The sequence below is a fragment of the Talpa occidentalis genome, unplaced genomic scaffold (genome assembly GCF_014898055.3).
Source record: "Talpa occidentalis isolate TD23 unplaced genomic scaffold, MPIMG_talOcc4v2.1 talOcc4.11, whole genome shotgun sequence".
Classification (NCBI taxonomy): domain Eukaryota; kingdom Metazoa; phylum Chordata; class Mammalia; order Eulipotyphla; family Talpidae; genus Talpa; species Talpa occidentalis.
In genome coordinates this window covers 50751081-50778540 of record NW_023601104.1, presented here as the reverse complement: position 1 = coordinate 50778540, position 27460 = coordinate 50751081, and the positions used below count along the sequence as shown (strand labels likewise).

Here is a 27460-nt window from a genome sequence, read left to right as displayed (position 1 = left end):
AATTAAGTATAAGCAAATAATAACATAAATCTCTAAAAAATAATCCTTTCCCTCCCCAAACTACAACACAGTTGAGTCTTACGAAACAAAATCTGGCATTCAATAGTGAATTAAAATTTAGTGTATGGATATGCAAAACAAAGGTGCAGGCATACCTCACAGACACTGAATTCAGTTTTAGATGAACAATAATAAAGCTCAGTAAAGTCACATTAATTTTTTGTTTTCCAGAGCATACAGAAGTTATCTTTACACTATAATCTTTTAGGTGTGAAATAGCATTATGTCTAAAAATACAATGTACATACCTTAATTAAAAAATACTTTATTATTAAAAATGTTAACCATTATCTGAGCCTTGAGTGAATTGTAATCTTTTTGCCACACAAGCACAGTTTGTAAAGAATTAGCTGCAAAGCACAACAAAGCAAAGTGCAATAAAACAAAGTATGCCGAGGCCTCCCTGGTGGCGCAGTGATTGAGCACAGTGCTGTGAAGCTGTCCACAGCCTCTGCAGCACGGGTTCGATTCCCAGCCAGCCAGGGAGAGTCCCACACAGCACAGCAGACCTCTCCTGTGGCGCCAGCTGCTCCCCTCAGCAGCGTATTTCGGTCTGCCTATTCTGCTCCCCACTCTGTCTCTGGTGAATCCTCTCACCTTCCACGCCTCTGGCCTGTACCCCAGCTATTGTATATATAAAAAATAAATCTTTAAAAACAAAAAACAAGGTATGCCGATTATTATGCTTGGTAAGATTCTCTGAAAAGGAAGTCTTGCTTCAAAGGAGATAAAAATGAATTTCCCATCTTTTCTTCTTCAAAAATCACATACTCACTTCCTTAAAGGATAGGATCAAATTCAATGATGAAAGAAATAGTATAGTTCCAGAAAAGTCTACCATTCTCATTAAAAGCAATCAAAGATGATGAGATTCTTTTTATCCTACAAAAAGCTTTTATACTACACAAATTGTAAAACAATCATTCTAAAAAAGTCTGGCTTTAACATAAAATTTGATTCATGCAAATATATCTTTTTCATAACTTGTTAAAAATTAAGTATAATTTACCTTTGAACATGTAGTTGTTTTACCACTCCCTTGCAATCCAACAAACATGATCACATTCTGTTTTCCTTTAGTGGGTGTCCATGCTTTAACTCCAGGGTCTACAAGCTATGTACCAAAAATAAAATAAGAATAAAATCAAGTAAGCATATGCTTGCATTTAAAACCCCTCTCATGACAACTTTTAAATTGTAAAAATAACTTAAGGACATTTTTGGTATAAAAGTTACCCATAATCTTACCATTCTAACACAATTCTACAATTTCCCTTGTATACACATAGTGAAATTTAAGAATCTAAAATAATGTATTGTGAAGCTGTAAGCAACGTATTCTCCCAAACCAAATCAGAGGTAAGGATCTCAAAACTTTTAAAAGAAGCTGAGGTGTAAATAAAAAGTGATGCCAAGTCTGAACCAAAGAAGCAATCTGTATCAACACTGCAGAAATAGAACATAAAAATATATGTACAGACCACAAATGAATCTTAAAATTTCTAGTAGTGACATTAAAAAAAAAAAAAAAGTGATATTGGGACAAGAACAGTCCCAGAATAAGGTCAGAACAGGACTCAAGGGAAAAAAATTTGCTGTTCCCACAGGTTGGTAAACTGGAAGTTAAAAAAGCTTTATGAGTCTAGGCCTAGGCACCTGCTATCATCAAGTTCCTTGGCCCATGGTTTTTATCATAATTTTCGCCAGCCCAGGCATTCCTGAGCTATCTTTTTACAGCTTATCAAATTGACCATTATGGAAGAGTCACAGACTTGAGATAAGTCTAGTGCTGTGGGCACACAGCCTCCATGAGAGGTTCACCTTGGTCACAAGACCTGCACAACCACCTTGTTGATTGGTGCCCACAAACAGCAACACCACATGGAGGTTAGCTAAGTCCACTCTCCTTGCTTTCTCAGTGAGTGAAGTTCAATTCCTTTGTTCCCAAACCCAGTCCTAAAACTAGTTGTGACATTTACATAGGCCACCAGTCTAGCACCTCAGAGTCTCTCATGCCCAGAGGGTCTTCCAAGAGTGTTCTTTCTTGTTTTTGCTAATCAATAAATGCTGACTCCTTGCCTGTCCTCACTGCTACCTGTGGAATACTCTTTTCAGTCTTGACCAGAGGCCTCAAGAGTCCTTTCCTGGAGAGAGCAAGGCCATCTGGTCCATCCCTCTAATTTCCAATGGGTCAAGTAGTGGACAACAGTTGGTTTGCTGTCAGCTCCTCCACCTTGCTGGAGGGTGGTATGGGACTGAGGGACCCCCGGATCCCTCAGTAATATTTTACTTCCCTGATATATCCAAAATGTTATTATTACCAAATGTAATCTCTATTTTAAAATTAATGAAATATTTCATATTCCTTTTTCCCATACTAGGTCTCCAAATTTGGCATGTATTTCATATTTACATCACCTCTCAATTTGAGGTAGACATATTATTAGTACTCAATAACCATATGTGGTGAATGGCTACCATACTGGGTAGCACCTATTTTTGTGTTCAATTTAATATGTTTACAAATTACATGTGGAATATTTTCTAGGTAATTCAAATGTTAAATTATCCAATTTCAGCCACTGGCTGCTCTATAAAGTTCTCTATTTTAAGGCTAGTAAAAAATAAACACCAATTTTATAATGACCAATGGGAAATTAGGGCAATATTTATTTATTTATTTATTTTTTAAGAAACAATTCTTTTTTTTTTTTTAATAGAGGCATGTTTATTTATTTATTTATTTGTTTGTTTGTTTGTTTTGTTTATACATGCACTGGGTACAGTCAGAAGCGCAGGAGGGTGAGAGAATTCACCAGAGCCAGAGTGGGGAGCAGAGCAGGCAGAAGGACCAAAGTACACTGCTGAGGGGAGCAGTGGGCGGCAGGAGAGGTCTGCGCGCCATGTGGGACCCTCCTCTGGTGGCCGGGGAGCAGCCGGGGATAGAACTGACAACGCAGAGGCCGCCGGGCAGCTTCGCAACCGAGTGCTCAACCGCTGCGCCACCGGGGAGGCCCTAGGGCAATATTTAAATTAATAAGCACGCTGCTTTTTAAAAGTTCATTTTAAAAAACAATTCATTAACCAGTAAGTTGTTTAGAGTTTGAAACATGTACAGTAAGTCCTCATTTAACAAGGATAGGTTCTTAGAAACTGTAAGTTTAAGGGAAGGACTTTAAGAGAAATATGTAAGTAAAGCATGTCCTCAAATAACATTGTTTCATTCAATTCAATGAAGGTTAGTGGTTTTTTTTTTTTCTCATCAATGTTACAAGGAATGACTTTGAACTAAATATTTAAAGATCAGATGTTTCTCCATAAAGCCATAATAGTTAGTATCTTAGGCCAAAGGTTGGCAAACTACATATAAATAAAGTTTTAATGAAACTACAGCCACACCATTCATTTACTGCTTGTGGGCTATAGCAGCAGAGCTGAATTGTTGCAACAAAAGCCAAATGAACCACCCACAAAACCTAAACTATACAGTTTTTAAGAGATAGCTTGCTGCGCTTCCCTGGTGATGCAAGGGGTTAAACACAGCACTTTGAATCAATCCATAGCCTCTGAGGGCATGAGTTCGACCCCAGGCAGGCCAGGGAGGAACCCAAATGGCACAGCAGAACTCTCCTGTCTCACGTGCTGCTCCCCTAAGGAGTGTGTTTCAGTCAGTCTGCCTGTTCTGTTCCCCACTCTGTCTCTGGTGAATCCTCTCACCACCCACACTTCTGGCCTGTACCCCAGTTCTTGCATGCATAAATAAATAAATCTTTAAAAAAAAAGAGAGCGATAGCTTGCTGAGTCCATGATGATATCATACAAGTCTTATGATACACAAAAGACCTGAATTTTGAGGAATGTGGTAGAGAACAGAGAAAAGAAAACAAATTTTGTTATCTCTTCCCCACACACAGGCCTTCTGAAATAGGCAAAACCTTTTTCCTGAACAAAACCTTTTTCCTGAATCCTTTTAGAACACTGATGTTACCCTACATCCACCTCCACTTCCCTTTATCTGAGAACTGAACCATTTGACCCTTTACAAACCTACTATTTGGAACATAGATGCTTTGCTGAATAATGATTTTATAAATCCATCTTCTCTTGCAGGATCCATCATGCACCCTAGAACAGCAGTGCTGATCTTTTTAGTCTCTAGACTCCTTTATAATCATCATAAATATAGCAAATACACATCATGGTTCTTTATTGTAAAAACGGTATTTTATGAAAGAAGCTAGTTCAGCTTGCAATCAATCACACATGTGCTTTCCTCAAGACAAACATCAAATTTCAATATTCAGCAAAAGGGATTTCTTCCCATCTCATCACATAAAATCTCATAGCAACCTAAAAATGGGGGCCTCTGCAGTAAGAGGTGCCATGGCATTACATACCAGTACGGGCTGATACATTGCTTTTATGAGAAAAATACCCAGGAATGCTAAGTTAAATGAATTAAGAGAACACTTTGCACAGTTTGGCCATGTATGAAAGTGCTCTTTTGACAAAGAGACTGGCTTTCACTGAGGTATTGGGTGGATACAGTTTTCTTCAGAAGAGTAACTTCATAATGAACTACAACAGGAAAATCATGTTACTGATGGAGTAAAGCTCCATGTTCAAGCTCAAAAACCAAAAGCTTTGCAGGGAGATCAAACATCTGATGAAGACAAAGATTTTTGAGACTATTAGCTGCCATAAAATAAACAAAATGAAAAAAATATATAAAATTTTATAGAACATGTAAACTCAAGGGTCAAAATATAGTATAAATGATAACCCTACTCTATCAAGGACATTAAGTAAAAGCGTTTTTTTTTTTTCTTTTTACAGCAAGTGTGTAGTAGTAAGAAATACAATAACTACTTGTATAGTTTGGTACCACTGCCTGGATTCATGCTAGGGAGTTTTACCCAATGCTTTTGTTTATATTGCTTTTTCATTATTGGTGCAAATATCAATACAGTAAAGAGAGTGTTGGGCATTTACTGTCTTAGTATTATTACAAATAATTCCAAACTGCTCTTGAACATAAGTTTCTGAGTATGAGGGCTGGTCTTATTCATCTGTTATCAGCAGCATTTAGCTAGAATAAAGGCGATACTCAATAAAGGTTCCTTATCAAAGAATCTGATGCTCCATAATTGCCTATATATGCCAACATCTACAAATAAAGATTTTCACTCATCCTGTGCTGACCTCAGGCACCAGATGAAAAGCAATCTGGAAATAATAAGAGGAGGCCCACATAAAGAATTTGGATATCAAAATGGGTCCTTCCGGTAACTAACTAACTTTAACTACAATCTATGACTGGATAATTTCTTCAATCTCTTTTAGATCTGTATTTTTTTTAAATTAGTCTACAAGACAAAACCGAAAAGACATAACCATCCAAGATAACGGACTTCTTCAAAACACAACTCTGTATGGAACCAAAAGAATAAACGAACTCATTCACACAATACAGGAAAAAATACTAGGAGATTATTAGTAAACATGTGCTATTCTGAAGAAAAAAATAGAATTTCTGATACACTTTTACCTTTACAAGTTCTTTAAATACAGCATGCTGAATCATTTTTCTTTTGTTTAGACCAGACGCCATCTCTTCCAGATCAATAGCAGACCTTCATGATGGTGATATTTGGAGGGAGGAGGAAGAAAAGCCAGTTAATACACTCTTTAAAAAAACAGCTGCAGCACCAAAGAATGTAAGAATATTCAATCACTCATATCAACAGCCTTTTAACTAACAGGAATATAATTACTACAGATTCAAAAGTCTATATCATAAGAATTTACTAAATATTAGAGTAAGACTGGTTAGTTTTTCAAGGCTTTGTTCCTTCAGTCTAAATATTTGTCCTAATATCACTACAAAGTATTAATGTTATTTCTCTTTCTAGCAGCTTATATACTTTTTATATTTTATATTGTTATACTTAGCAGAAAATACAGCCACTTTCTCTAGTATGAAATGCTTAAAGGCTGTTAGTTCTATCATTACCCAGTTTGATAGTACAAAAAGGAGGGATAGCCTGAGCAAGACAAGGATTCAAACAATTAATTGAGGTTCCTGTATTATTCTATATGCCTTGCCCTAGTCAGTGCCTCTCCCAGTAAACACAATAACTGAGACTACACACATCATTCCTGCATTCAAGTATGAAAAGAGAAGCCAGAAGGAGGAGAAAAAAGAATACAATTCTCCAATAACGAAGGATGCTGATTAATGTCATCTTAACTTTGAAGAGGGTAAAATGACACCACTTTTTTGTAAAGAATCTGAATTGTTAAGGGCCTCCCCTGATGGCGCAGCGGTTAAGCGCTGGGTTGCGAGGCTGCCCGCAGCCTCTGCAGTGCCAGTTCAATTCCCAGCCACCGGCAAGGGTCCCACAAAAAAAAAAAAAAAAAAAAAAAAAAGAATCTGAATTGTTAAAAGGTTTTCATACTAAAATACTACATAGCATACGATTAAATCCATCCAAATAAAGGAGTAGTAAAATGGAAAGAAATCTGTAATTAAATGAAAGCCACATGCAATTTATTCTTTGAACCATCATTATGGAAACATACTATACATGAATTCTTTCAACATAGGAGTTTTATTCTTTTCCAGTGCTGTATAGCAGAAATGTTTCATGATATAGCAGGCTTTTTTAGTTAACTCAACTCTGTACTAAATTCCTCTTGTTATTTACCTGATTGATTTTACTTACTTCACATTTTCTCTTAGTTGTTTCACTAGTTTAATATTAACGTCTGCTTCCAATAATGCTGTACATACTTCTTTTAGCATAGCATTTAATACCTGCAAATAATAAAATGTCCAGTATATCATTTCAATCACATAATAAGAGTAGTTATCAGTCATTATATACTACCATAGCCTAATAAAAACAATTCTACACTATTGGAGAGGAAGTATTTTTCAGTTAACCTTAGAGAGAAAATCTTATTAAATGACTAGCCAGTCTGTCAAAATAAGACATTCCATTTACTTTTCTCCAACAAATACAAATTACCATTATTTTACTCCTATATTAAAGCAATAATAGTAAAGACTATTCAAAAACCAAAGAAAGTAGCTGAACAATGGATGTTGCCATTGAAGTCTTCTACGGCATCAAACAGCTCCTGTTGCTGATACATAGCAGTTTAATTCATATCTGCTTAACTGCATTACCATAAGGAAAATGTGACCAAAAGAGTGACCAAATCTGACGTTAGTAGACTATTTCCACTGAGAGCAGAGGAACAAAGTTGCAAAGGAAACTATCCTCCATTAATAACTCGTTATCATCACTTATTTGTTGAGGTGCCAAACACTATGGTTAAAAGGTGACAAGCCATAAAGTCTTAAGGAAAGATGAGGCCTTAACTGCTCAAGTAAATAAGTGTTTGTACACTAGAATGTAAGTTCCACAAGGGCAGGATTTTAGTCTACTTTATTCACTGCTACATCTTTCCAGTGTCACTAAGAATATCTGCAAAAACTTGGGCCCTCAAATACTTCCTGAATTAATTTTCATCTTCAACTCTCCTCATAAGTCCTACAGAGGCTTATCAGATTTCTCTATCCATCACTAAAAGGGTCTCGTAAAAACTAAAGTGTCCTTTAATTAGAGGAATTTCTCCTAGTTAATTGCTCAGCAGCACAATACCAAGAACAGAGAAGCTGCCAATTCAACCAACAGCTACTTTTACTTCCCACCAAGCTCTTCTCCCTGGTTTCTTTTTTCTCTGCCATAAACACAAGAGCATAAAAAGGTTACACAACAGGGAAAACTGTTTAGAAAACTGATGTCTTATTTATTCTAAATTCCAAAGAGTAAACAATAGTTTAAGTTATGATTTATTATTAAAAATAATTATTTGGAAAAACCCTAGATGAGGAACTAGAAAAACTATTCTAATTCTGGTTCTTCCAATAAACAAACATGTAAAACTTATTTTCTGTATTGTTGAATGAGAGGCTGGACTAAATAAGTTCAAAGATGGTCCCCAAATTTTTTGATTCCATTGGATTATTAAAGTGTTGATATTAAATTCAATAGAATTTGTTTTCAGACTTCTAAGTTAGAAAGTACTTTTCATCTATCATTTCATTTATCCTTAAAGCCATTTATAAAGTAAATGACATCTTCTCATTGTATACATTAAGGAATCTGAAGGTGACTTGGCCAAATTCATATCACAGTTACTAAGTGGAATGCTAAACAAGGTCTTCTAAAATCAAATTCAATACATTTCCATTGGTACCACAAAATATAAAGTATACTTGTGGACTATAACCATCTTTTTCAATTGACAACCATTAGGGTACACTGTATGGTGAAAAATGAAAAAAGAAAACCTAAAACAAGAATTAGGAGGAAGAATACTTCAGGTACCATATAAGGAATCAGCTTACAATATGTCCAAAAAACTGCATGAGAATTTCACAGAAAATGAATCATAAAAGTTAAGGAACAAAGGTCAAGTATGCATATGCTTAACCAAGAAGCAAAATATTGAAGTTTTAAGCCTATACCAAGAGAGAAAGTCAAAGAATATTTCCAGATCTTAGCTATTTTCAGAAATAAAATGTTTATTATTTGCACTTATAAAGTAAAGCATTGTTTTGATTTTTTTGGTAATTTATTACAGAAAGTTCAAATGAATAGTAAAATAGTCGTCTCAATAAAAAACACTAGTTATACCCAGTTTTTGGTTTTTATCTACAGATATTAAATCTACATTGAGATAAATATAAACATATAGATTACTAATAATCTATCTAAAAACTCCCTAATGCTAGTGATGGTATGTAATCACGTTTCACATATTTTACATACCTCTTCATTGATGATGGTGGCATTGCTCAGTGAGCGTAATGCTGATGTTATTTTTCTTCCAAGATCTGCTAGTACCATCTTGAAGGCTTTAAAACGTGATTACAAGAAAATCTAGGAAGGAAGAAAATTAAATAAAAACATTAGAAAACAATCAATACCAGTTTGCATAATTAAAAAGTTTAATAAAAGTATTTAGTTTAACTTCTGATTCTGTATCTTCAATCTGCAGGTTCCCAACAGGTCCAAATGCCAAATCTACTGCTTGGTTATGATGCCTTATGTTTGAATACCTAATTGGAATATTCTGTATCAATCATAAAATTTAACATGTAAGATAATATGCTTTAAGAAAATGATATCACAAATTAAATTTGTTCTTACTTTGGACATACTTGTGAATATGAGAAACTGATGTATCATGTACATTTTTAAATGAAAAGACTGAAAAGGGAAAAGATAAAATCTCCACCAGGAATACCGTCTAATTTACTACATTAAAAGATTCTGTAGGGCCTCCCCTGGTGGCGCAGGCAGTTGAGTGCAGCGCTGTGAAGCTGTCCACAGCCTCTGCAGCGCCAGTTCAATCCTGGTCGGCCGGCGAGGGTCCCACATGGCTCAGCAGACCTCTCCTGTCGCGCCCGCTGCTCCCCTCAGCAGTGTATTTCAGTCAGTCTGCCTGTTCTGTTCCCCACTCTGTCTCTGGTGAATCCTCTCACCCTCCCACACATCTGGCCTGTACTCCAGTTCTTGTATACAGAAATAAATCTTCAAAAAAAATTTTTTTTAAAAAAAACAAAGAATAGCAAATAAATACTGTAAGAGAAATCCTCCTGCCTGATTGCCTTCAAATTGTCTCCTATATATAGGAGACTTCAGTTTAATTCTGCCTCCAGACTCAAACTGGAACATCAGCTCTTCAGCTCCTCTGGGGTCTAAAGTTGCAAGTCTTTGGACAGGGACTATATTATCACCAGCTCAGTTCTCCAGAGGTTTCCAGTTTACCAACTCACCCTATGGCTCTTGCAATTTCTCAGGCTCCACGATCACTCAAGTCAATTGCTTATAATAATCTCTGTCTCCGTGTCTGTCTCTCTGTGTCTGCCTCCATCTCTGTGTCCGTCTCTGTCTCCCTCTCTCCCTCCCTCTCCCTCTCTACCCTTCCCCCACACACCCATTATTGGTTCTGTTTCTGTGGAAAACCCTGACTAATACCATTGAGTACTAGTTCAAAGCTTGCAATAAAAATTTATGGTCAACTGCCAATGGCTATTTCTGTAAAAATTCAAAGGGAAAAAATTCAAACAAGCTCAAATGGACAGAATAATAAGCCTTATTGTTAAGGTTGAACATGAACTGATTCAGAAATAAAGGTAGAATTTTGAACAGGTAGAGAAGACAAAAGGGAATCTGAAGAAGGCAAAATGGCAGAAGCAGAAATGGAGACATGGAAAAGCTTAGGGGATTTTATGCCTTATGGCTGCATTATTACTTTAGATTATTGAGTATTATTTGGAGGACATTAAATAAAATATTCTGATCAGGGAAGAAGGAGATATAGATTGCAAAGGATTCTAAAAAACCTAGTTAAGAAATAGCAAATGTCCAATATAAATAGGAGTGGCAGAAAGGTTCGCTGTTCAAAACAACTGTTTAGACAACTCCACCATGCTAAAATGGTCTAATTTAGTCAACCAAGATTATCTACACTCAATCCTCCTCCGTATATACAGGAATTAAAAGTAAAAGAAAAAGAAGAACCAAAGATTGGGCTCATTTAACATAGGTTAAGTGGAGAGATGAGGGCAGTCAAAGAAATAGGAGTGGGAATATACTTAAGAACCTAGCCCTCGCAGAGATACTCCAGGTTAAACTCTATATTAAACACAACACTTTCATTTAAGTAAAACTGGGTAATTCAGAACCTAAAAAATTACTAACAGCACTTGCTAGAATTGAAAAAAATGTGCTTACCGTTAATTTTTTTGTGATTACATGGTCATTTTACTTGAAAAAAGAACTACTTCATAAAATGCAGAACTTTTTATTTCTTAACCCATATTCATCATACTAAATTATTATAGCTTAAGTAAATACTCCTCAGGTAAGAACTAAGATTCAGATGTTTCAGTTCACCTCCTTTACCAATGTGTTACCAGTAGCAATATAATCCTAATTATGACACCACAATTAACTTTTTTAGAGATCATGTCATAAACAAATAATGCTTTTTAAAGTTATATTACTTAAGTCTTAAAAATAAACCTATCTCGGGCCTCCCTGGTGGCACAAGGGGTTCAACCTATGAAGCTATCCGCAGCCACTGCAGCACGAGTTTGATCTCCGGCCAGGGAGTTGTCCACATGGTGCAGCAGACCTCTCCTGTCTCACCCGCTGCTCCCCTCAGCAGAGTATTTCAGTCAATTCATTTGTTCTGTTCCCCACTCTGTCTCTGGTGAATCCTCTCACCCCCCACACCTCTGGCCTTTACCCCAGTTCTTCTATGCATAAATAAATAAATCTTTTCAAAAAAATATACCTATCTCCAAAGTTGACTAGCTGTTATGAAAAAAACTTTGTGAAGTTTTCCAATATATTATACTTATGTAAGTACTTTCTTGCATCTTATTTTTTAAAATATATTTGCCTGATTAGCAAATCTCCATTTCAGTAGTGGAACAGTATCTAGTAACACCTTTTATTTATACAGTGCTTCCTCTACAATTTCAAGGAAAGCCTTGATGTTAGAATTTTGCTTAAAATCTCAAAGACTTCCTAATTCTCAATTCTGGACTATAAGGCACTCCCAAATTAATATTCTCTCTTTCTCATTCTCTTCCCCCACCCCACCCCTTCCTTCTTCTCTGCCTCTTCTCTCTCTCCTCTCCTCTCCCCCTCTCTTTATCACACTGATCTCTTTGCTGTTCCTACAGCACATTTCTACCTCAAGGCATGGACTATTTACTAGCTGGCATGTTCTTTCTCTGGCTAACATAGCTCCCTCCCTCATCTCCTTCAGATAGTTGTACAAATGCAATTTCTCAATGAGGCCTTCCCTGATCACATGTTTAAAATTACAAACCCCCTTCCTTTTCTCTCATTGTTCTGTTACCAAATAACTTATGATTTACTTATATTGTTCATAGTCTCTATTCCCCAACTGAAATGTATGGAGCACGATGCCAGGAATTTTTGCCTCTTCTGCGCTCTCCTATGGTCTCACTACATCTTCAGTTGTATATTTAGTAAGCCTGTATGAATGAATGATGTATTTAAGACCTTAACGAAAACACAAGACTAAGGAACCAAAGTCATAAAAAGCCTTACATATATTCCATAATACCCTAAAACAGTGAAAATAATGTGACAGAAGAAAATCAATGACCTAGGTAACTGATACTATAAAATTAATATTCATTTGCTATTACTTATTATAACTTTTCAGAATTTCCTCAGAAAGCATTTCCAACAAGTCTTAAAAAACAACTTCACCTTACTCTGATGTGCACACTAAAATACAAAATATATATTTTAATGTTTAATAGCTAACACTGTATCTCAAATTGGAGTAATCTATAATTCAAGCATACTGATAACTCTCTTGGCTTACTAAAAACATTTATAGAAGTAATTCTGTGTACACTCAAATTTCAAAAAAGGGGAATCTACTTAGAGGGGGTTGTTTAAAGAATTACTATATAGCACTTCATACAGTCTAACATCTATTATCTCATTTCACCCTCACAACAATTTCATGATATAAAAAGGCCAGGACTAGGACAAAAACGCAAAATGATTTCCCACAGTCCCTTGGCTATACAGCGTTAGGTGCTCGAGTATGAATACCTTAAACAAGAGTTAGATATTTCTGCTGGCAAACCCCAGGAACAAATTTTGCTATTATACTACAAGAAATCATTTTGAAAGCAAAGGCATACATTCCTCTTCAGGAAAGAATAACTAACTACAATGTCCAGAAAGAACTGATAAATTACCACTGCAATCAGGATGTATAAGATCTGATCATATGTTCTAACAGGAGTTGGATAGTGAGGTGAAGGAAAGAGGCTCATGTCTGGGTGCCCTAAGTAAAGCAATCATGGGCCAAGTAGCATACTTACCTGCTGCAGTGTGAAGTACTGGAAAGAGCATGGGCTTTGGAGTCTGACAGACCTGGATTCAAATCCCAGCTCTGCTACATACTGGCTGTGTTACTTTGGGCATGTTACTTAATCTCTCTGAGCCTCACTTTCCTTACCTGCAAAATGGAGATAATACCATTATCAAAGAAATTACCCTGAAGGGATGTTGTGAGGATTAAATGAGACAATAAGTATAAACTGCAAGTGCCTAGCAAGTTAACTATTCACTTTTTCCCTTTGTTGAATAATACCAACTTGCTTATAGTATTATCTGAATGAAGTGTGAGTATACTGGAAATTTTCTTAAGTTTTCAGTGTGCGTATACTGGAATATTTCTGAAATTTTCTGCAAAAGTCCCTGTCCCATTACTCAGGGACAACCCCTAGAATCTTTAACATTTAAAGGCAACTATAAATACCTGGTTATTATTCAACAGAAGCTGCAGTGTCCAAACAGTGACTTTTTTCTACATAAGAAATTATAAATATTCCTGCAGGAACTATGCCTGATCTGAGATTATATAAACAGATCCAAATGATTACAGATTTCAAATCTTATTATAACAAAAATCTCTATTAAAAAGGTCTTCAAAGCCCTACTCAGAACTAACTTACTGGATCAATATTAAACTAAAGAACTAAATGTATTACATTTAGTAAATATTTTTAGAAAAATTACTTCTATATTACATACTTTTCTATAAACTAATCACCAGCCCATAACCAATTCTTGATATCCTGACAATAATGCTAAGTAATATTTTTTAAAGTTCTGTATAGCATTTGTATTCATAGTCTGGGACCACAGGAAAATATATTTAGAAAAATAGTCTAAAGGCATTTTTATATGGTAAAAATATTATATTTGAATAAGTAATATAATTATGCTAATTTTAAGCTTAGGATGTTTTTTCTTTCTGAGTCTGCGTAGTCCTCCAAGGAAATAAATTACCTTTATGCTGTATGATCACAAGAAGATATATGTTCACTGTAAAAATCAAACATTACAGAAAAATTGAAGATAGAAAATATAATTTCTCTAATCTTACCCCTACTTGTTCCTTGATAACCATCAATAATAATTTTATATACATACATTCCTATAAATTGTATTTTTTATGCATATAATGTAGGAAAGGTTTCACAAGAATTATGATTTTGGGGGGAAATGAACAAGTAAGTAGAAGTGGAAATTCTTTTGCAAATATGTTTGTTAATACTAAAAATGTTTAAATGCAAAAAGAATACAAACTGCGTAAGTTGTATAACTCATATTTTTCCTATAAAGAAATCCAAAAAATGATATTAGCCACCAAGAAAATGTAAATAACAGGCTCAATCAGATACCACTTTATATACATGGGATAGTTATACTCAAAGAGACAGATAATAACAAATGTTGATGGGAATGTGGAAAAATGAGAACCCTCACGAACTGCTGGTTGGAATGTAAAATTATGCAGTCGCTTGAAAACAGTTCAACAATTCTTCAAAATATTAAACATAGTTACTATATAATCAAGCAATTCTAGTCCTGTGTTCCTCCAAGAAAAGACATACATTCACATAAAAACTTGTACATGAATAATAATTTGACAGCATTATTCATACTAGCTGAATAGTGAACACAACTTCAACTAATAACTGGATAAATGTAGCATATCCATAAAATGCACTATTAGTTGATAATAAAAAGAAATTTAGTGATACATGCTAAATCTTGAAAATACTACGATAAGTGAATGAATGAAACCAGTAACAAAAGACCACATACTATATGAAATGTTCAGAAGAGGCAAATCTATAGAGACAGAAATTGTATTAATAGTTGCTAGAACTTGAGAAAAAATGAGTGACTGTTAATGAGTATGGGATTTCTTCAAGGAGTGATAAAAATGTTCTATGAATTTTCTTTCAATTAAACTGTTAGAAAATAACATTTGTAATCTCTAGATAGGGAATACCTAGTAATTTTTAATTTCTTATGTATCTTTTCATAATTTCCAATTTTTTTGCAATGACTAAGAGTATTTTTTTTTTAGGTCAAAAGGAAAATTAATTATTTTCACACACTCCTTGTGAGATCAGAGTGATATTATACTAAAGGTTAAAATGGAGTTGCCACTTGTATTCATCCAGTTATTCATTCATTAAATACCTATCCAGTACTTTAGGAAATGTCCTAGCTTGAGAAAAGCTCCAATCCAAATCAATAAATCATATCAATTTAACACACATTAAGATTGCTCTGTTAACTTTTGAGGATAAATTATGCATCAGACCACCAACTTCTATGTCTTAGTTTTGCATCAAAGATATTATTCAATATGTCAAAAGTATTGGGAAATTCTCTTTTCATTAAAATAATTCTGTTTTTGGGGGCCTCTGTGGTGGCGCAGGGGTTAAAGTCTCAGAGCTATTAAGCTATGGCCAGCCACTGTAGCACGAGTTCAATCCCCAGCCAGGGAATTAACCCCCATGGCACAGCAGATCTCTGCTGTCTTGCCTGCTGTTCCCCTCAGCAGTGTATTTCAGAAGATCTGCCTGTTCTGCTTCCTACTCTGTATCTGATGAGTCTTCTCACCCCCTATCCGGCACCTCTGGCCTACATCCCAGTTCTTTTATGCATAAATAAAATAAATTTTTTTAAAAATAAAATATTGTTTTCAAAGTTTAAAACTTATTTTCATATTAAAAAAAAAATAAAAATAAAACCGCTGCCACACCTCATAGGTTAACAGCAAAAAAAAAAAAAAAAAAAAAAAGGTAAGCTAAATGTTCCATTTCCATTAGCAGAAGAGTAATAACTCAAAAATACTGGAAATCATTACTTTTTAACAGTCAGCTCAATTACAAAAGAATCCTATGTAAACTTGTCACCAAGAAGAAAGTTAAAACAAAATCAAAACAATTCCTTTGAAGTAATCTGCCTTGAAGTTGAAAAGAACATAGTCCAAAAATACGGAAAAGGAGGGATAAGACGCATATGTTTAAATACGCCTGTATTTAATATAGCTAATTTAGCTAATACCTATAGGCTAAAAATCAGATCATCAAAATCTCCGTGGATAAATAACATCAAAAGGTTTGGGCAGGGGAAGCAGCTTCATCTAAATTCTTGACAAGGAGAGAAAAATATTTATATTTTTCACTGCTATATTTTGGTGTGCAGCCAGGATTAATAATCACTACAAAGGAATAAAAAAGGAACAAAGAAATAAAAAACTTGTTTATATTTTTAAAGTTTGAGACAAAGTAGTAAACACACTGGAGGTGGAAAAACTGATAGCAAGAAAACTATATACATTATTTACACTCCAAAAATCTAATCTAGTGATAGGGGCTTGAAGTAAGGAAGCAGAAGACAAAATGGAGAGAACCAGCTCAAGTCAAGGGTTAACTGAAGCAGAACATATAGGACCTAGTGACAAAATGGTTGTGAAAAATTAAGGTAAAACGGAAGGCAAAATGACTCCCAGGGCTCTAATTTGAAAAACCAAATAGCTACCAATGCCGTTAGTCAATAAATAGAAAGCAAAAGGGGAAGCTAATTTGAAAGTTAAGGAGTTAATAGAGAAAAGGTTTAGAGACTTTAAAGGTTATTTGTAAAGTTGGATAATGAGCACACTGGTGTTTTATTATCCTTTTTTAATTGAACTTACAAATATAAAATACAAGAAACAATGGGTCAATGCTCAAAACATACTGGGAATCACTGCACACTTTTACATATATTTTATTATATGTAATAATAAAAAAGAAAAGAATGGTAAACATAGAAAATTTGGTTTTGAATCTAATTAATTTGCAGAAAATTAAAGTACTAATAATTTATAAGACAAAGGCCAGAGAAAAATGTTTGGAAACGACTGGCATACAAGGATAATACCCTGGAAATAAGACATGTAGATGAGAACTCTCCTGGAGCACCTGTAGAAGACCATCTAGGTTACAGTAATAGGGCACAGATTAAAGGAGAGCATCAAGTTAAGACTGAGAATAATCAAAGGGATGGAAACCTTTACTGATTCCTACTTCTTCTCCAAAGGCATACAGAAGAAAACCATTTAAAAAAAAAAAAAGCTGTTTATGGTTATCCTACTACATTCCAGAGGCAGGTGCAGATTTCCCAGGTAGGTGGAATTAGAGGGGTAACCTGTTTGGAAGGAGGATTAGAAGAGGCTTTGGCACAGTATCTTGTATTAGTCTGGAAAACACTAATTGGTCGTATTAAAAAAATGGAGAGAAAGAGGTTTGAGGGAAATATTTCCCCTTCCTTATGGCACTACCATTGCTATACACCAAGTACTGTTTCAAACATATTACCTAATCTCTCATGATCATAATAAACTTACTAGGTAGATGAGGAAACCGGCTAGAATGGACTAGCAATTTGCTCAGGGTTACAAATCTCCTAAGGAACACTAACTCACCTGTGTTCCCATAGCTCTCTTGACCCTTTAAACCTTATTAGAGTTTATCATTACTCATATTGATATAATGTATATTTGTGCGCCTCTCTCTCACTCTACTGTTAACTGGTCAACAATAGGGTTTTGTCATTTATTTCTGTATTCCTATAGTTAAGAATAAGTAAATATTTTGTAGAATTAAGAACTAGGTGAGAATAGCATCAAGTAAGCCAATACAAGAAAGAGTTTAAAGAAATGGTCAGTAAAGTCAAAGGCTACAGAGAAAGCCATCATTATAGCTTAACTCATCACTGGCATTGAACTGATTTCCTCATCCATGTACCGAACGCCCACTATAAGCAGGACAATGTGTTAGCACAATGAACACGGAGAAATAAAATCTGGTACAAATCAAAATGTTTCGGGGCAAGCAGAACATCTAAATTCTTGATCAGAACAGCAAAGCAGAGTCAGGCCTGCAACTGCCTGTACCTACTTTAATTCGGGTAAATCTGAAGGCAACTTAAAAGGGTCACACTGCATCTTTTAATAAAACTTTTGGGGAGGGCACTCGATGAAAAAGGGCCAGAACACCTCAATTTCGGTGACAGCGTGTGGCCAGGGTAGCCCTCTCCCTCTGGAGTCCCTACACCCCTTAGCAGGGCCGGGGCAGCTCCGAGCTTACCAGTTCGTGTTCCGGGCAGGAAAAAGCAGAAACTTACCTCAAAAGGCACCGCTACCGCCGTGGCCCAAAGGGGCCGGGGATTCCCTCGCGAAGCCCCACGCCGTGGGAGAGAACCAAGGAGAGCGGGGATCAGACGGACAGGGGCGACGCCACCGCTGAGCAGAGACCCGCTTCCAGAACTCTATCCACCGAGGTCCCAGCGCCCAGCACCGCGACGCCAACTCCCACCAGCTGGAAGCCCGACTACGGCCCCGAACCTTCCGCCCAATGGGGAAACGTCACCACTCAGCATAGTCCAGCCTTTCACTCGGGGACGCACTTCCGCTTCCGGGGCACCGGCCGCGTTCCTGTAGGCCCCGTACCGGTTTATTGAGACGTTTCTTGGCTTACACCTGCTTTTACTATTTGTTTTCAGTCTCTGACTGACACTGGTAGCGACGTTAATGGTAACACAGAAAGCTCTCTAGGAAGGCGCCCTCAGGAAAGAAGGCCGGGTAGAGGAGTCACCTTAAGAAAAGGTGACTAGGTTTCGCGCCGCCCGCTGAGCGGGGGAACGTTGAGAGATGGGGGACGGGCCTCGAGAGGGTGAGGTTCTTGGACGCACGTGAGAACTCCCCGAAAGGGGCGGGGCTTAGGGCTTCCGCTGCCCTGGGAGACCGGGTTCCACCGAGGGTCGGGCCCGGGTCTACTTGCGCGTGCGCATTGCGAGCCTTTCTCGGCGCAGCTTGGGCTCCGACATGGAATTCTGCTCGGCGAGGCGAGCGATCTTGCAGCTGCTCCGTACGGTGGCTCCGGCCGACCTCCCAGCGCTGCTCGAGTGGATGCGAACTACCCGTAAGCCACCACAGCCAGATGCAGGCGGTTGGGGAAGAATATGCTATGGGCGTTGACCTTGGGGACTTAAACTGGGTGAGGCCTTCCATGGGGTCTCTGCTGGTCTCTTGCTCTGCCGCGGGGCCCCTGTCTGACCTTGAAAGGTTTGGACTCCTTGGGACTGGGTGCAGGAACTTCTGGCTCTGGGTGGTTTGTGATTGTGCTGCAGACCTAAGACAAACCGCTAGATCCTCCTTGTGCCTATTTCCTTTTCTGAAAGAAAAAAGGGCGAGGGGAGGGTAGTCCCCCCATTACTCCACCAACTTGCGATGACCAATAGGATAGTACCTGAAAAAGAACCTTGCAAGAGAAGTGTTAAGCTGTAAAGCTTTTACGCTGGAGCTAAAATCACCTGTACCTATTGCGTTTATTTTCTCAACTATAAAATGCATCAATCATTTTAATAGCATTATTTTCCAGGGGAGATCAAAAGGGAGGAAAGATTTTGATTTTGAACCTTTAACAAAATTAATTATAGTAATAAAAAGCGCAAGCTAGACTCGGGGAAATGTAATTAGGTCGAGTATTGAATACTTTGCCAAATCTGGCAAAGGGAAGCCTAGGGAAACCTAAGAAATAAGATATTCCTTGTTTGATAGCTGTGAAAAACTCTGCCTTTATACCCCTAAATGTTGCTTCCGGCGGTTATTTTCATCTGTTCTCATGACTTGAAATATTCACATTTGCTAAAGACTTCCAATTTTGAGATTTCCAACCCTGACCTTCCTAGAATTATCTTTTGATATTAGAGTCAATCAGTAGGTTTGAGTGTTATTGTTAAGCATTGGGGAAGTCCGTTTTAGATAAGATGCCAAACTAAAATTAACTTGGGACATCTAATAGGTTTAACTTGGAAAGTAGAGAAAACCAGACATCTTATTTACATAAGATTCAAGACAGGATTTTGCGGAATATGCTCAGTTTCCTGTCCTATCATTTAAACCCTGTTATGCCATTTTTGTTCTTCATATCCCAGTTGATTCAGTGTCTATTTTTTAATACACATTCTTAAGTGCAAGATTATTCCAAAAGCATTGTCTACAATGATGCCACTTGCAGCCTGGTTCTGACATTTGTATGATTACTAAAATATCCTCAACCTTGAGATTTGTTTTGTGCAGCCATATGTTAAATAAATCTCCAGTTTTAGAGGCAGCAATTGAATTGCTATATTCAAAATAAAACCCTTAAAAGCTTGTTTTGGATGATAATTTTGTAAGCAAGAATCAATATCACTGATTAAATGATTTTTACGTTTTAGAAAGCACTTTATCTGCTTTTCTTCAGTAGGCCGTGTAGTCAGAGAAGCTGAAGCAATTTATCAAACAATTTAGAAAACAACTTGTGTTTCTTTTTTTTATATATATATATATTTTTAAGATTTGGTTTATTTATACAAGAACCGGGGTATAGGCCAGATGCAGGAGGGTGAGAGGACTCACTGGAGACAGAGCGGGGAACAGAACGGGCAGACTGATGAAATACACCGCTGAGGGGAGCAGCGGGCGAGACAGGAGAAGTCTGCTGTGCACCATGTGGGAATTTCCCTGGCCAGCTGCCGGACAGCTTCACAGCGCTGCATTCAACTGCCTGCTCTATCAGGGAGACCCAACAACTTGTGTTTCTGAAGAATGTTTATTACGAGGTGAATATTTTGAGAGTGCCACAAGTTAAAATAGTGTGTTTTAATATAAAACTTTTTTTTTTTAAGATTTATTTATTTGCACAAGAACAGGGGTGCAGGCCAGACTCGCGGGAGAATGAGAGGATTCACCAGAGACAGAGCAGGAAACAGAACAGGCAGACTGACCGAAATACACTGCTGAGGGGAGCAGCGTCGAGACAGGAGAGGTCTGCCGCCCTACGTGGGTTGCTCTGTGGACAGCTTCACATCGCTGTGCTCAACTGCCTGCACCAACAGGGAGGCCCTTAATATAAAACTTAAAAAGTACTTTATTATTTTTAGGTGATAAATATACTTACATAAAATTTACCATTTTAAACATTTTAGTGTACAGTTGACTCGCATTAAGTACATTCACAGTATACAGTCATCACTGTTCATTTCCAACATCTTCTCATCTTCGTAGACTGAAACTGAGTATACCTTTTTATTAAGTGACTCTAAAATGCATTCTTCCAGCCAACCATTTTTCATTTTCCTATTTTTTTTCTGGGGAAAAAAGTTATCTCTAATACTATCACTTTAAAAATATCTTATTTGTGGGGCCTCTCCTGTGGCGCAGTGGTTGAGCGCTGGGTTGCGAAGCTGCCCGCAGCCTCTGCAGCGCCAGTTCGATCCCCGGCTGCTCCCCGGCCACCTGAGAAGGGTCCCACATGGCGCGCAGACCTCTCCTGCCGCCCACTGCTCCCCCCAGCAGTGTACTTCGGTCCCTCTGTCTGCTCTACTCCCCGCTCTGGCTCTGGTGAATTCTCTCGCCCTCCTGCGCTTCTGACTATACCCAGTGCTTGTATAAATAAATAAATAAATCTTTAAAAAAAAAATCTTATTTGTGTGACTTTTACCTAGATATTTAATAATTACAGCTCTCTCAATTTTTATTCCATTTAATGGACTAGCAAGAGAATAATAGGTATGAATATGACTTTGCTAGCAGGTAATAATTTTAAATATACAAAAGGGAGAATCTTGATGTAAGTGTCTGAAATAAAACTAAAAATGTGGAAGAAAAAAAATAAGATCCTAGATTTCATGTTGGTACAGCTTAGGCCAAAGATCTAGGAAACAAATAAGCTCCAATATAGGAAAGATGAACCATCCCTGAAAAGCAAAGCACACAGGATAATACACACAAAATAATAATATAGCAGGACTTCAACGCACTGATTGTGATCCTGAGGTAGAACATCTCTTCTGTTTCCTAAATGTGTATGAAGTGGGCTCTTGATCTATATTTTAAAGTATAGGAGAGTGCAGTCCTGCCATACACTATTTTTTAAAATAGTTATTTTAAAATACTGTTACCTAAAGTTTAGGTAAAGTGAGCTAAGAGCCAGAACTGCAAGTGGGATCTCCAATAAGCATATAAAAAACATACTAGAAACAGCTATCTGTTAACAAATGCTATTCTGAAGCCTCTGAGTTTTTCCTGGAATATACAAAAGTAAGATAAACCACCAGACCATACAGTTAATCAAGTTAGAGAATTGGGGTTTGCTTAAAGAAGATAATAGGTGAGTAAAAGCTTTTGCAAGTTTTTCTACTTACATCTTTTTACTAAACAGAATTGGACATGTTGCTGAACAATAGCTATGGAACTGTTAAAGTCTTTAAAATTCCCACACCAAGGAAAAAAGTCTTTGCAACACATTATCTGATAAAGGACTTGTATCCATTATAAGTGATGAACTTTCAAAGTAACTAGAAAACAGTTCAGTTTTAAAATGGGCAGAAGATTTTTTTTTAAAGATTTATTTATGCAAGAACCGGGGTACAGGCCAGATGTGTAAGAGGGTGAGAGGATTCACCAGAGACAGCGGGGAGCAGAACAGGCAGACTAACCGAAATACAGTGCTGAGGGGAGCAGCAGGCAAGACAGTAGAGGTCTGTCGCGCCATGTGGGACCCTCGCTGGCCAGCTGGGATCGAACCGGCACTGCAGAGGCTGCTGACAGCTTCACAGTGCAGCGCTCAACCGCCTGCACCACCAGGGAGGCCCTATTTTTTTTTAAAGATTTTATTTATTTACACATACAAGAGCTGGTGTACAGGCCAGAGGTGTGGGGACTGAGAAGATTCACCAGAGACAGAGCAGGAAACAGAACAGGCAGACTGACTGAAACACACTGCTGAGGGGAGCAGCGGGCACAACAAGAGAGGTCTGCTGGGCCTTGTGGGTTGTTCCTGGCCAGCTGGGGGATCAAACTTATGCTGTAGAGACTGCGGATTGCTTCATAGTGCTGTGCTTAACCCTGTGTGCCAGCGGGGAGGCCCCAGGGTAGAAGATTTTTAATACTTTAACGAAGAATATACTTGAATTGTAAATAGATACTTGAAAAGGTGCTCATCATGACTAGTTATTAGAGAAATGTAAAGTAAACCACAATGAAATATCATATAACAGCCCTATTATAGTTAAATTAAAAAGAGGGATCAGTCCAGGTGATGGCAAAAATGTCAAGAAAATGGAGCACATCCACTGCTGATGGGCATGTAAAATAATGTAAATTGCTTTGGAAAACAGGTGATGTTTTCTTAAAAATCCAAACACACCTAGGGCCTCCCCGGTGGCGCAGTGGTTGAGCGCTGGGTTGCGAAGCTGCCCGCGGCCTCTGCAGCGCCCGTTCGATCCCCGGCTGCTCCCCGGCCACCGGAGGAGGGTCCCACATGGCGCGCAGACCTCTCCTGCCGCCCGCTGCTCCCCTCAACAGTGTACTTCGGTCCTTCTGCCTGCTCTGCTCCCCGCTCTGGCTCTGGTGACTTCTCCCACCCTCCAGTGCTTCTGACTGTACCCAGTGCATGTATAAACAAAACAAACAAACAAATAAATAAAAGCATGCCTCTATTAAAAAAAAAAAAATTTAAAAAAAAAAATCCAAACACACCTAAATAGATCCAGCCACTCTATTCCTCTGTATTTGCCCAAAAGAAAAATAGATACTCATTCAAAGACTTATGCACAAGTGTTCATAGCAGCTTTATTTGTAGGAGGCAAGAACTAGGAATAAGCCAAGCATAAACATTGTTTTATATCTTTATAATAGAGTATCATTCAGCAAGTAAATGGAATGAAGCATCTATATATGCTATATGTAGATGTAGACTGCCTGCTATGTGATTTCATTTCTATAAAACTCTTAGGAAATGCAAATTATGAAGTAAAAAATAGATCTCTGGTGACTGGGTGGGTAGAGGGATTAGAGAGGGAAAGGAGGGATTGCAAATGGGCATCAGGAAATGGGAATGACAGTTACATTCACTGTCTTAATTGTAATGATTTCATAGCTATATCAAAACTAGATGTACACATATATGTACAGTTTTTGAATGTCAGTTCTGCCTCTTTAAAGTATAAAGTCAGTTCTACCTTTTTAAAAATAGCCACATGACCTCATTCTCAATCCATGAACGGTCAAGTCTATATTCTCTCCCCTGAATCCAGGTGGTCTCTGTGACAGATTTGGTCAATAGTATATGGCAGAAATTACATTATGCCAGTTTCAGATCCAAGACTTAAGAAACTGACAACTCTCTGCTTCCTGGCTCTGGGAAAGCTTGTTTTGGGGAGGCTAGCCATCATGTCATACTGTCAGGAAATCACAACCCTAAGGAGAGCAAGATGCCTAGCCAGCCTGTAGCTGTTTCTGTCATCCTAGACTAGCCACTGGACACGTGAGTAAAGGAGCTATCAGAGATAGCCCACTCAGACCATTGTCAAAAATAGTGTTTCTGTGAGCATTCATGCAGGGTTTTTGTGTTAAGTTTTAATTTCTCAGTGATAAATGTCCAAGAGTACAATTCCTGTGGTATGGTAAGTAAATATTTTTTTTAACAAAAACTTTATATTTTCATCAGCAATATGTGAATAATAAAGTTTTCTCTGTATCCTCAGAAGTATTTGGAATTATCAGTATTTTGTTTTTAAAGGGTGGAACATAATCATTATTTACAGATATGAAAGAAGATTCTTCATACAGTATGTTCAGTTTGGAACTGTTCAAGTATAGTTTTTGTTGTAAACAAAAAAAAAAGTGCTGCAATAACAAACCTCATTTAAAAAATTCACCAGTAGGCCTCCCTGGTGGCGCAAGGGGTTAAGACACAACCTATGAAGCTCTCCGCAGCCACTGCAGCACGAGTTTGATCCCTGGCCAAGGAGCTACCCACATGGCGCAGCAGACCTCTCATGACTCTCCCTTTGCTCCCCTCAGCAGTGTATTTCAGTCAATCTACCTGTTCTGTTCCCCACTCTGTCTCTGGTGAATCCTCTCAACCCCCACACCTCAGGCCTGTACCCCAGTTCTTGTATGCATAAATAAATAAATCTTTAAAGATATAAAAAATTCTTAGTAGAGAAACAGTAGGACAAACTTATACCAAACATAGTGTACAACAAAAACTTTATGTCTCAGCTGTCCAATCTAAAAGTTAAAGGTCCCAGGAATGCCATCCTGAATTTGGAACATAGAGCCTTCAGAAGTAATTTCTGGCACAGCATTTTAATCTTCCTCTACAGAGAAATACTTGTCAATCAAGCTTAATGAAACTTTGTACACAGGTTCTTTTTCATGGTTTTGTAGAGCTTCAATTTTGTCCATATCTCCACATTCTTTAATCATTGTACTAAGTTTCTCAGTTCACCTAGCTTTTAGCTTTTTCAGCCTAGAAGATATTTGTATGACATCCAGAATAATTTTGGTGTCTTGTGTAGTTAAGAGGTTCATCATTGGTTCTGTTATGCCACAGTGAACAAGGTATAAAATCTGTTCAACTGTCCCACTACTTGCATAGTTGGTAAGAGCGCATACAGCTTCTTTTGTGTCTTAAAGTCTTCCTTAGAATGGCAATGAAAAATGAGACTAATCCATGATTCACAGCTTGCTGTATTTGGTCTTGACGGCCAGCTATGATGTTTGACATTGTCCATGTAGCTTCCTTCTGAATGTTAGTTTTGAAGTTCATTAGCAGATTGGGAAAGAGAGCAAGTGCTCTTGAATCTACTATAACCTGAGGCTGTTTGTCCCAGTGGCAATATTTTCTGTGGCTCTTAGAATAGGAGTCACAATTGGCAATTCATTATCTCTAAGATCTTCACAAGTTGGGGCACAACTCCCCTTTTCACAGCCATTTCAATCTGTTCATTTGAACCATCAGTAGATAGGAAATGACCCAGTAGGTATCTACTAATACTTCTGGATCATCGTGATGCAGGAGAAGAACTAAAGTAGAAAAAATTTGCTCAACAGCATCTAATTGGGGGTACAGGATTCTTGTTGTGACAAAGATTTGAGAGTGACCACATAAGATGATGCAAGTAATAACATGCTAAAGATGACATATCCGGAACTGCAAGAAGAGCCAACCAACTGTGGCTCAACTGCACTATACTTGATAACTGAACCTCAGAAAATGAGCCATCACCTGCATTGTTTTTTAAAAGCCCATACAGCTTGCTCACTACTGCGAGCATGGGGAGGTGCCAACAGAGAAGTGAGTGCTGGACTAGCACCTCTATCTACCACAGCCTTCATCTGTTCCGATGTTCCAGAAGCAATGGTAGTGAGTCCCCAAGCATATTCAACTGAATGGGACTACAGTCACTTCTGCTCAAAGACAAATTTTGGAATCAAACTGGTCTCAATTATGTTGTCTATGGGTGTCTGTTTTTGCCTAGAAAGTAGTTTCCTAGCAGCTTGTGTAGCTTGGAGCTGACATTCCAAATTGTTCCTCTTTGTCCCTTTGATAATATTAACAGACCAATTTACAGTGCTCTAATTGTTTCTGTTTTCCTGCTGTGTAGAAAGAGCATCATCAGGAAATGAACTTATATTTCTCCTTTTCAGCATCTGGTTTGCTTTGCTTTGCTCAGTTCCACATTAACTTCTATTCTGCTCAGCCTCATTTCTGTACTGCCTTTCCCTTGCTCTTGAATCTGTTAAGTGGGCAGCTGGTGAATTAGCATTGTCATTGGGGGACATGCTTATGAGACAAGGGAGAAAAGTTTTAAAGCCAACTAGGCTTGTACAAGAGGTGTTGTGGGGTTCACAGGGTGCAGGTCCCATTACTAGTAATTTTTTTTTATTTTACCCATTCTGATAATTGTGTAGTGATACACCTTTGGGTTTCAATTTTCCAGTTCCCTAACAATGTTGAACATCTTTTCATCTCTTTATTTGCTGTTTGTTGTTTATCCTCTTCAGTGAAATGTCTGCTCATGTCTTTTGCCCATTTTCTAATTTTTTTTGTGGTTTGTATATTCTAAATATAGGCCTTCGTCAGATCTGTGGTTTGCTAATATTTTCTCCCAGTTTATAATTTGTCAGTTTATTCCTCCTAACAGAGTGTTTGCAAAGCAAAAGCTCATCATTTTGATGAGTTTCAGCTCATGTCATTTTCTTTTTATAGATTGTGCTTCTGATATGGACTCTAAGAATTCTTTGTTAAGCCCTAGATCCCAAAAATATTCTATTTTTTTCTAAGAGATTTAGATTTGTTTTTACATTTAATTCTGTGATCCAAGTTACTGTATAGTAAGAGGTGAGATTTAGGTTGAAATTCATTCTTTCCCACCATATTCATTTGCTCTGGCACCATTTGTTAAAAAGCTATCCTTTCTCTTTTGAATTGATTTTATATATTTGAAACTCAGCCTAGCATTTTTGTATGAATCTATTTCTGAGCCTCTATTCTTTTCCATTGATTTATATATCTCTCCCTAACCAGTGGTACAGTGCCCTGATTACTGTAGCTATTATTACTTAAAAGAGT

The 27460-nt window shown here is 37.5% G+C and overlaps 2 protein-coding genes and 1 pseudogene across 7 annotated transcripts in view; 1 reads left to right on the top strand and 2 right to left on the bottom strand.

Annotated features, from left to right (window-relative positions):
- The window catches only part of LOC119239011 (signal recognition particle subunit SRP54), a 66963-nt gene extending 48242 nt beyond the window's left edge, over window positions 1-18721 (bottom strand). Inside the window, exons 1-6 of one of the 4 annotated variants that reach the window (XM_037503203.2) lie at window positions 18177-18720; window positions 13022-13158; window positions 8904-9014; window positions 6786-6877; window positions 5609-5693; window positions 1070-1174 (exon numbers count right to left, since the gene is read on the bottom strand). In XM_037503203.2, the coding sequence (XP_037359100.1) occupies window positions 1070-1174; window positions 5609-5693; window positions 6786-6877; window positions 8904-8981 (360 nt within the window). In that variant the 5' untranslated portion in view covers window positions 8982-9014; window positions 13022-13158; window positions 18177-18720. Of the gene's footprint in view, window positions 1-1069; window positions 1175-5608; window positions 5694-6785; window positions 6878-8903; window positions 9015-10874; window positions 11055-13021; window positions 13159-18176 lie in introns of those variants that run through there. The other 3 variants (XM_054689882.1, XM_037503202.2, XM_037503204.2) reach the window with 3 other exon arrangements.
- Window positions 18453-27460, top strand: part of LOC119239012 (uncharacterized) — a 33073-nt gene continuing 24065 nt past the window's right edge. Inside the window, exon 1 of one of the 3 annotated variants that reach the window (XM_037503207.2) lies at window positions 18453-18657. Coding sequence is in view for 2 of the 3 variants with exons in the window: in XM_054689883.1 (XP_054545858.1) it covers window positions 20489-20657 (169 nt within the window). In the remaining variant the exon portion in view is untranslated. Of the gene's footprint in view, window positions 18974-20376; window positions 20658-27460 lie in introns of those variants that run through there. The other 2 variants (XM_037503206.2, XM_054689883.1) reach the window with 2 other exon arrangements.
- LOC119239010 (importin subunit alpha-1-like) lies at window positions 25114-26670 on the bottom strand (annotated as a pseudogene).